We start from the raw sequence: 10925 nt of genomic DNA, 5'->3' as shown, positions 1-10925 counted from the left end.
AAAAAAAAAAAAAAAAAAAAAAAAAAAAAAAAAAAAAAAGATATGAAATATAACTAATAACAAAGCTCAAGAGTTCTTAATTAAGCTCATTAATTAGTGCAAATGTCTTATGAAGATTTTCTTTTCTTTTTTTTTTTTCTTTTTTAAGACAGAGTTTCATTCTGTTGCTCGGGCTAGAGTGTAGTGGTGATACGCCTGCCTAGGCAGGCGGATCACCTGAGGTCAGGAGTGCGAGACCAGTCTGGCCAAGATGCAAAACCCAGTCCCTATTAAAAATACAAAAACTAGCTGGGTGTGGTTGTGCAAGCCTGTAATCCCAGCTACACGGGTGGCTGAGGTGGGAGAATCGCTTGAACCTGGGAGGCAGAAGTTGCAGTGAGCCGAGATCTCACCACTGCACTCTAGCCGGGGAGACAGAGCAAGACTCCGTCTCGAAGATTACTATAATAATAATAAAGAAGTGTTATTTTGGACAGGGTCTCTGTCGCCCAGGCTGCAGTGCAGTGGTTCGCCCTCGGCTCCCTGGAACCTGCGCCTCCCAGGTTCACGTGATCCTCCCACTTCAACCTCCCAAGTCAATGAGACTATAGGCGTGCACAACCATGCTTGGCTAATTTTTAGTAGAGACCGAGCTTCACTATGTCACCCAGGCTGGTTTCAAACTTCAGGCATGCTGGAGTCAAGTCTGCCTGCCACGACCTTCCAAAGTGCTGGGAATTCAGGCGTGAGCCGCTGTGTCCCGCCTTTTCCGTACACAAATCTTAGAAGGATCTCAAGATCTTTCCTATAGATAAATACATACATTGAAGTTCTCAGTGTTCTTGGATATGCATATCTGTAAAATTAAAAGTATCGAGTCAGAAACTAAGACTTCTCTTTTTGCAATCCTATTAGTGTTAAACACTAATAACTTTTTATTTTCTTAAGATGGAGGCTCGCCCTGTCGCCCAGGCTGGAGTGGAGTGGTGCTATCTCGGCTCACTGCAACCTCCTCCCGAGTTCAAGCGATTCTCATGCTTTAGCCATCCGAGTAGCTGGGATTTACAGGCATGTGCCACCTCGCCGGGTAATTTTTGTCTTTTTAGTAGAACGGGGGTGTCACCATGTTGGTCAGGCTGGTTTTTTACTCCTGACCTCAGATGATCTGCCTACTTCGACCTCCCAAAGTGCTGATATTACAGGCAGAAGCCGACATGCCCTGCCTGTCATTTATTTTACAGCTTCTCACCCTTTACTCTTGCTTTGGAAGACTTCCCCTACCTTTAAAATTTTTTTTTTTTTTTTTTTTGAGACGGAGTCTCACTCTGTCGCTGAGGCTGGAGTGCAGTGGCTCAATCTTGGCTCATTGCAACCTCTGCCCCCAGATTCAAGTGATTCTCCTGCCTCAGCCTCCCGAGTTGCTGGGATTATAGGTATCTGCTACCGCATCCAGCTAATTTTGTATTTTAGTAGAGGGGTTTCACCATCTTGGCCAGGCTGGTCTTGAACTCCTGACCTCTCGTGATCCACCATGCCTGGACTAAATATTCTTTTTCTTTCTTTCTTCCCTTCCTTCCCTCCCTCCCTCCCTCTTCCTTCCTTCCTTCCTTCTTCCTTTCCTTTCCTGTCCTGTCCTGTCCTGTCCTGTCCTCTTCTCTTCTCAGAGTCTCGCTCTCTCGCCCAGGCTGGAGTGCAGTGGCACGATCTCAGCTCACTGCCAGCTCCGCCTCCAGGGTTTACCCCATTCTCCTGCCTCAGCCTCCCGAGTAACTGGGACTACAGGCGCCCGCCACCATGCCCGGCTAATTTTTTGTATTTTAGGAGAGACAGGGTTTCACCGTGTTAACCAGGATGGTCTTGATCTCCTGACCTCTGATCTGCCCACCTCGGCTTCCCAAAGTGCTAGGATTGCAGGCATGAACCACCACGCCCGGCCTAAATACTCTTTTTCTTACATCTCTTTTGTATGTGTGTGACATGTAATATTTATATGATGGTTGCATTTTAGTGTCCATAAATAGACTTATTGCAATACAACCACACTTATTAGTTTGCATAGTATTTGTGAGGCTGCTTACTAGATACAACAGGAGTAATTGTGACAGGTTGTATGGCACATGAAGCCTAAAACATTTACTATCTGACCCTTTACAGAAAAGTTTGCTGAACCTTGGTGTAAACAATGTGTCTTTTGGCAACATGATAATCTGTTTAATCTTAGGTATTTTTATTCTTTTTTTTTTTTTTTGAGATGAAGTTTCACTCTTATTGCCCAAGCTAGAGTGCAATGGCATGATCTTGGCTCACCGCAACCTCCGCCTCCTGGGTTCGAGCGATTCTACTGCCTAAGAGGCAGGGTGTCACTTTGTTGCTCAGGCTGGAGTGCAGTGATTCCACCACCGATCAGTTGTAGTGTTGAATTTCTATGTTTATGACCTAGGCCAGTTCACATCTCCTTAGGCAACCTAGTCTAGTGGTCTCCTATTCCCAAGAGGTTACCAATTTTTAATTTTTTTCATTTTTTTGAGAGGGATTCTCACTCTGTCGCCAGGCTGGAGTGCAGTGGTGTGATCTCTGCTCACTGCAGTCTCCGCCTCCCAGCCGCCTCCTAGGTTCAAGAGATTCCCCTGCCTCAGCCTCTCGAGTACTTGGGACTACAGGCATGCACCACCATGCCCGGCTAATTTTTTTTTTGTATTTTAGTAGAGACGAGGTTTCACCATGTTGGTCAAGATGGTCTCTATCTGACCTCGTGATCTGCTTGCATTTGCCTCCCAAAGTGCTGTGATTACAGGCATGAGCCACTGCTCCTGGCCTATTTATTTATTTATTGAGACGGTGTCTCATTTTTTTAACCTGGCTGGGGAACAGTGGCACAATAGTATCTCACTACAGCCTTGAACTCCCAGTCTCAAGGGATCCTCTAACCTCAGCCTACCCAGCAGGTAGGACTACAGGTTCATACCACTGCACCTGGCTCATTGTTTTTTCATTCATTCTTTTACTGAATTTACAAAGAAATATTGTATATATTTATCATGTACAACATGAAGTTTTCAAATGTGTATACACTATGTAATTGGAGTTATCATTCTTTTTACAATTAATATCAATGGAAACACTCCACTGTCTCAATTCCTGTGGTATGTCTGATGAGCTGTTTCAAGGTTTTTCAAAATTAGTCTGTAGTCGCAGCCTCTCTAGAGGCTGAGGCAGGAGACTTGCTTGAGTCCAGCACTCCAAAATCAGGCTTGGCAACATAGAGAGACCCTGTCTCTACAAAAAATAGGAAAAATATAAATTAACCAGACGTGGTTACAGACGCCTGTAGACCCAGCTACTCAGGAGGGTGAGGTGGAAGGATAACTTGAGCCTGGGACTTCGAGGCTACAGTGAGCCGTTATCATGCCACTGTACTCCAGCCTGGTGAACAGAGTGAGACCTTGTCTCAAAAAAAAAAAAAGAAAAGACAGTAGATAAATAAGGATTAGAGGAGGGAATAGGGAGTTATTGCTTAAATAGGGCACAGCATTTCTCTTTGGGGTTTTGAAAATGCTCTGGAAGTAGAGAATGGCTATGGTTGCACAACAGTACAAATAAACTAAAAACCACTGAATTGTACACTCCTTCTCCTCCTCCTCCTCCTCCTCCTCCTCCTTCTTCTTCTTCCTCTTCTTCCTCTTCTTCTTCTCCTCCTCCTCCTCATCCTCATCCTTCTCTTCCTCCTCTTCCTCCTTCTCCTTCTCCTCCTTCTTCTTCTTCTTTTTTTTTTTGAGATGGAGTTTCACTCTTGTTGCCCAGGCAGGAGTACAATGGCACAATCTTGGTTCACTGCAACCTCTGCCTCCCGTGTTAGTGATTTTCCCACCTCAGCCTCCTGAGTAGCTGGGATTACAGGCACCCACCACCATGTCCAGCTAATTTTTGTATTTTTAGTAGAGAAGGGTTTTGCCATGTTGGCCAGGCTGGTCTTGAACTCCTGACCTCAGGTGATCCGCTTGTCTAGGCCTCCCAAAGTGCTGGGATTACAGGTATGAGCTACCATGCCCAGCTGAATTGTATACTTTTCAACTGTAAAGTGATGGATTTCATGTCATGTAAATTCATCTCAATAAGAAAAATTAGGTTGGGTGCAGTGGCTCATGCATGTAATCCCAGCACTTTGGGAGGTCAAGGTGAACAGACCACTTGAATCCAGGAGTTTTGAGACCAGCCTGGGCAACATGGTGATATCCTGTCTCTACAACAAATACAAAAAAATTAACCAGGCATGGTGGTATGTGCCTGTGGTCCCAGCTTACTCAGGAGGCTGAGCTAGGAGCAACATGTAAGCCTGGGAGGTTGAAGCCGCAGTGAACCATGATTGTACCACTACACTCCAACCTGAGTGACAGAGTGAGACCCTGAGAAAGGAGGGAGGGAGGGAGGGAGGGAGAGAGGGAGGAAGGAAGGAAGGAAGGAAATTGAAACTATAGCAGTTACTTTAAACACCCAAACACTAAAAATAACCCAATGCCCATGTCCAGCAGAAAAAATGATAACTTTGTTATGTATTTAATCAGTGAACTTACTATACAATGAGAATGGACTACAAGTATACTTAACAACTCATTTTGTGAAAATTTAAAAAGCTATATGCTTGTGATTTGTACACCTTTCTATGTGTATGTTCTGTTTGAAAACAGTTTGGGTCAAAATAATAGGTATGTCTGGGCACGGTGGCTCACACCTGTAATGCCAGCACTTTGGGAGGCTGAGGTGGGCAGATCACCAGAGGTCAGCCTGGCCAACATGGTGAAACCCATCTCTATTAAAAATACAAAAACTAGCTGGGTGTGGTCGTGGGCGCCTGTAATCCCAGCTACTAGGGAGGCTGAGGAGGAGAATTGCCTGAACCCACGAGGCGGAGGTTGCAGTGGTCTGAGATCATACCACTGCACTCCAGCCTGGGCAACAGAGCAAGATTCCGTCTGAAAAAAAAATTAATTAATTAAAACATATAATAAAAATAAATAAAATAGATATTGTCTAATGAACACTACTGATGTAAAAGTAGTTTAAATTGTGGAGTTTTTTTGTTGTTGATTTTTGTTCTTTTAAGAGACAGTCTCAGTCACCCAGGCTGGAGTGCAATGACACAATCTTGGCTCACTGCAACCAACACCTCTCAGGTTCAAGGGATTCTCCTGTCTCAGCCTCCCGATTAGCTGGGACTACAGGTGCCTACCATTATGCCTGGCTAATTTTTTTTTGTATTTTTAGTAGAGATGAGGTTTCACTATATTGGCCAGGGTGGTCTCAAACTCCTGACCTTGTGATCTGCCTGCCTCAGCCTCCCAAAGTGCTGGGATTACAGGCGTGAGCCACCGCGCCCAGCCTATAGTTTAAATTTTTTTAATTATTATTTATTTTTTATTTTTCTGCACTCAGGCCTGAGTGCAGTAGAGCAATCTCACCTCACTGCAACCTCTGCCTCCTAGGTCAAGTACAGATGTGGCCTAGTTTAAATTTTTACTTGGAGGCCAAGGTGAGTGGATTGCTGGAGCCCACAAGTTAAGAGAACAGCTTGGGCAACATAGTAAGACCCTGTCTCTACAAAGAAACTTTTTATTTTAATTTTTTTAACTTTAAAATACTATTTGGGGAAAAAATGAACACATCAAAATATTAGCAGGTATGATATTTTGATAGTTCTGTGGGGTTTGTTTTTGTTTGTTTGTTTGTTTGTTTGTTTGAGACAGAGTCTTGCTCTGTCGCCCAGGCTGGAGCGCAGTGGCATGATCTTGGCTCACTGCAACCTCCGTTTCCCGGGTTCAAGAGATTCTTATGTTTTAGCCTCCCAAGAAGCTGAGACTACACCACGTCCTGCTAATTTTTGTATTTTTAGTAGAGACAGGGTTTCCCCATGTTGGCCATGCTGGTGTTGAACTCCTGACTTCGTGATCCGCCCACCTCAGCCTCCCAAAGTGCTGGGATTACAGGTGTGAGCCATCACCCCTGGCCTTTGCTTTTGTTTCTTGGAGGAGAGGTCTCACTTTGTCACCCAGGCTGGAGTGTAGTAGCACAGTTCTGGCTCATTGGAACCTCCATCTCCTGTGCTGAAGTGATGCTGTCACCATCAGCCTCCCGAGTAGCTGGGGCTGCAGGTGTGCATCACCATACCTGACTAATTTTTTTTTTTTGTATTTTTGCTAGAGACTGGGTTTCACCATCTTGCTTAGGCTGGTCTTGAACTCCTGGGCTCAAGCGATCCTCCCATCTTGTCCTCCCAAAGTGCTAGAATTACAGGTGTGAGCCACTACACCTAGCCTAGTTGTCTTTTCTTTTTGTATATTATGCCCTTTTGGTATTTTATGACTTCACTGAACATGTGAAAAGCGAAATAATATTTTAGGCTGTATCCACAGGGGCTTTACATTTAGTTGCTATTACATTTTAATCTTCTTATGGCTGTTATTCAGATATTCAAGTGGATGACATGAGTAATTTCTGTATTTTACAGGCAGATTTTGACAACAAACCAGTAAATGGCCCCAAGTCAGAATCCATGGACTACAGTAGATGTGGTCATGGGGAAGAACAAAAATTGGAATTGAACCCACATCCTGTTGAAAATGTAACTAAAAATGAAGACAGCATGACAGGCATCGAGGTGGAGAAGTGGACACAAAACAAGAAATCACATTTAACTGATCATGTGAAAGGAGATTTTAGTGCTAATGTCCCAGAAGCTGAAAAATCGAAAAACTCTGAAGTTGACAAGAAACGAACCAAATCTCCAAAATTGTTTGTACAAACCATAAGAAATGGCATTAAACATGTACACTATTTACCAGCTGAAACAAATGTTTCATTTAAAAAATTCAATATTGAAGAATTCGGCAAGACATTGGAAAACAGTTCTTATAAATTCCTAAAAGACACTGCAAACCATAATAACGCTATGAGCTCCGTTGCTACTGATATGAGTTGTGATCATCTCAAGGGGAGAAGTAACGTTTTAGTTTTCCAGCAGCCTGGCTTTAACTGCAATTCCATTCCACATTCTTCACACTCCAACATACATCGTCATGCTAGTATACACAATGAAGGTGATCAACCAAAAACTCCGGAGAATATACCAAGTAAAGAACCAAAAGATGGATCTCCCGTTCAACCAAGTCTCTTATCGTTAATGAAAGATAGGAGATTAACATTGGAGCAAGTGGTAGCCATAGAGGCCCTGACTCAACTCTCAGAAGCCCCGTCAGAGAATTCCTCCCCGTCAAAGTCAGAGAAGGATGAAGAATCAGAGCAGAGAACAGCCAGTTTGCTTAATAGCTGCAAAGCTATCCTTTACACTGTACGAAAAGACCTCCAAGACCCAAACTTACAAGGAGACCCACAAAAACTTCATCACTGTCCATCTTTGGAAAAACAAAGTTCATGCAACACGGTGGTTTTCAATGGGCAAGCCAACTCACATATCAGCTCAGCTACTAACCAAGCATCCACAAAGTCACATGAATATTCAAAAGTCACCAATTCATTATCTCTTTTTATACCAAAATCAAATTCACCCAAGATTGACACCAATAAAAGTATTGCTCAAGGGATAATTACTCTTGACAATTGTTCCAATGATTTGCATCAATTGCCACCAAGAAATAATGAAGTGGAGTATTGCAACCAGTTACTGGACAGCAGCAAAAATTTGGACTCAGATGATCTATCATGTCAGGATGCAACCCATACTCAAATTGAGGAAGACGTTGCAACACAGTTGACACAACTTGCTTCAATAATTAAGTTCAATTACATAAAACCAGAGGACAAAAATGTTGAAAGTACACCAACAAGCCCTGTCATGTGTAATGTACAGCAAAAATACAATCAGGAGAAGGGCACAATACAACAGAAACCGCCTTCAAGTGTACACAATAATCATGGTTCATCATTAACAAAGCAAAAGAACCCAACCCAGAAAAAGACAAAATCCACCCCATCAAGAGATCGGCGGAAAAAGAAGCCCACAGTTGTAAGTTATCAAGAAAATGATCAGCAGAAGTGGGAAAAGTTGTCCTATATGTATGGCACAATATGCGACATTTGGATAGCATCGAAATTTCAAAATTTTGGACAATTTTGTCCCCATGATTTTCCTACTGTATTTGGGAAAATTTCTTCCTCGACCAAAATATGGAAACCACTGGCTCAAACGAGGTCCATTATGCAACCCAAAACAGTATTTCCTCCACTCACTCAGATAAAATTACAGAGATATCCTGAATCAGCAGAGGAAAAGATGAAGGTTGAACCATTGGATTCACTCAGCTTATTTCATCTTAAAATGGAATCCAACGGGAAGGCATTCACTGATAAAGCTTATAATTCTCAGGTACAGTTAACGGTGAATGCCAATCAGAAAGCCCATCCTTTGACCCAGCCCTCCTCTCCGCCTCACCAGTGTGCTAACGTGATGGCAGGCGATGACCAAATATGGTTTCAGCAGGTTGTTAAGGAGCAGCTCATGGATCAGAGACTGCCAACCTTGCCTGGTATCTCTCAAGAAACACCCTTACCGGAGTCAGCACTAACTCTCAGGAATGTAAATGTAGTGTGTTCAGGTGGAATTACAGTGGTTTCTACCAAAAGTGAAGAGGAAGTGTGTTCATCCAGTGTTGGAACATCAGAGTTTTCCACAGTGGACAGTGCACAGAAAAATTTTAATGATTATGCTATGAACTTCTTTACTAACCCTACAAAAAACCTAGTGTCTGTAACTAAAGATTCTGAACTGCCCACCTGCAACTGTCTTGGTGAGTACTTGTGTGGATGTGTTCTTATTTCACCTGCACAAATTACCTCAATCATGACTGAAGCAAATTCTGATTCATCTTTTTTTGTGTGATCTTTTTTCCCCATTCTTACTCTAACTAAGATGGATTAAGTAAATCTATAACCATTTTTCTGTGGGACCTTTTGGTTCTGCTCACAAGAATGGAATATTCAACTCATAATTTGGAAAAACAGATTTGGAAAAGGTAAACCTGCTGAAGTGGAAAAATAGGCTGATATTTCTCTCAAGGCTGAATGTCTGTCAATTTATTGTGCGTAGCATAAGAATGAATTTCCTAGGCCAGGTACAGTGGCTCTTGCCTGTAATCCCAACACTTTGGGAGGTCAAGTCAGATGGATCACTCGAGGTCAAAAGTTCGATACCAGCCTGGCCAACATGGTGAAACCCTGTATCTACTTAAAATTCAAAAATTAGTTGAGCGTGGTGGTGCATACCTGCAACCCCAGCTACTCAGGTGGCTGAAGCAGGAGAATCACTTGAACCCAGGAGGCAGAGGTTACAGTGAGCCAAGATTGCACCGCTCCCCTCCAGCTTGGGCAATAGAGTGAGACCGTGTCTCAAAAAAAAAAAAAAAAGAAAGAAAGAAAAAAAAAAAGAGATAGCTTAATAGTTTATTACGGTTTATTTATTTTTCCTATATTCAAACAAATTTCAACTTACAAGCCTTTCATTATATTTTTTTGTGTGTGAGAAGATACATATAGAGAATGTAAAACATATGTATAAGTTAACAGTTATAAAATATATAGCGGCCGGGCGCGGTGGCTCAAGCCTGTAATCCCAGCACTTTGGGAGGCCGAGACGGGCGGATCACGAGGTCAGGAGATTGAGACCATCCTGGCTAACACGGTGAAACCCCGTCTCTACTAAAAAATACAAAAGCTAGCCAGGCGAGGTGGCTGGCGCCTGTAGTCCCAGCTACTCGGGAGGCTGAGGCAGGAGAATGGCGTGAACCCGGGAGGCGGAGCTTGCAGTGAGCTGAGAGCCGGCCACTGCACTCCAGCCTGGGCGGCAGAGCAAGACTCCGTCTCAAAAAAAATAAAATAAATAAAATAAAATATATAGCTGGCAGTTGCCATCCTACTCTAGAATTGAAGCTGGTTTATGTCTTTTTCAGTGTCTAGTGCTTTTATGCTCTATCCAGTACAAGATCTAATACTGTCTTTTTTGTCCAAAGAGCACTTGATATTCTGAGATAATATATTTCTATTTCTCTGCAATACAAAGTGTACCTGCGTATAAAGAAATTCCATAATCTTGGCCACTTGAAGAATTCATAAACCTTTTTGAATTTTAACATATTAACAAATTTGTTTAATACTGATTTCCTATTTCAAAAAATCAAAGAATAACCAGTGTGCTAACATGAGTCATGTGCTAATAGCTGACTCATGGACTGATCCCTAATCAATGTATTTCTACATTTTTGTGTCTTAGGAGTCATTGAAAGAGAACATTCTGAAACACTTAGTTTTATTAGTGTGTTAAAAGCTCTGAGAAAATCTTGCTGGGTAAAGATTCTCAGGCAGATCTTATGAGAAATTTCCTCAGTATTTGAAACATGTGAAAGCTTAATTTGAATCCTGTACTGATTAGTTACTGTGTATGGTCAAATTTCAGGTAAGCACTCTTCTAAGAAACCTGTTGACTCTCATATAGCTGTAAAAAATAGGGAAATTAAATAGATTGTGTTATTAAAGTTCGTTAGGCTGCTTGAAGCCCTATTATTTTGTTTACCATACAACTATGATAGAATAAATTTTTTGTGAAAAAATCTGTTTTGAAACTCATCCAAATAGGTTTAGCTATTAGAAGTCTTACTTAAGGGGCCGGGCGTGGTGGCTCAAGCCTGTAATCCCAGCACTTTGGGAGGCCAAGACGGGCGGATCACGAGGTCAGGAGATCGAGACCATCCTGGCCAACTCGGTGAAACCCCGTCTCTACTAAAAATACAAAAAACTAGCCGGGCGAGGTGGCGGGCGCCTGTAGTCCCAGCTACTCGGGAGGTTGAGGCAGGAGAATGGCGTAAACCCGGGAGGCGGAGCTTGCAGTGAGCTGAGATCTGGCCACTGCACTCCAGCCCGGGCGACAGAGCAAGACTCCATCT

The 10925-nt window shown here is 42.8% G+C and overlaps 1 protein-coding gene across 1 annotated transcript in view; it reads left to right on the top strand.

Moving 5' to 3' along the window:
- The window catches only part of TET1 (tet methylcytosine dioxygenase 1), a 134920-nt gene that overhangs the window by 74916 nt on the left and 49079 nt on the right, over nt 1–10925 (top strand). The window contains 1 exon segment of the mRNA XM_017851456.1: nt 6482–8777. Coding sequence (XP_017706945.1) covers nt 6482–8777 — 2296 coding nt within the window.

Source organism: Rhinopithecus bieti, unplaced genomic scaffold (genome assembly GCF_001698545.2).
Source record: "Rhinopithecus bieti isolate Rb0 unplaced genomic scaffold, ASM169854v2 scaffold_33940, whole genome shotgun sequence".
NCBI classification, from domain to species: domain Eukaryota; kingdom Metazoa; phylum Chordata; class Mammalia; order Primates; family Cercopithecidae; genus Rhinopithecus; species Rhinopithecus bieti.
Note: the sequence above shows the minus strand (reverse complement) of the source record. Positions and strands in the feature narration are given on the sequence as shown.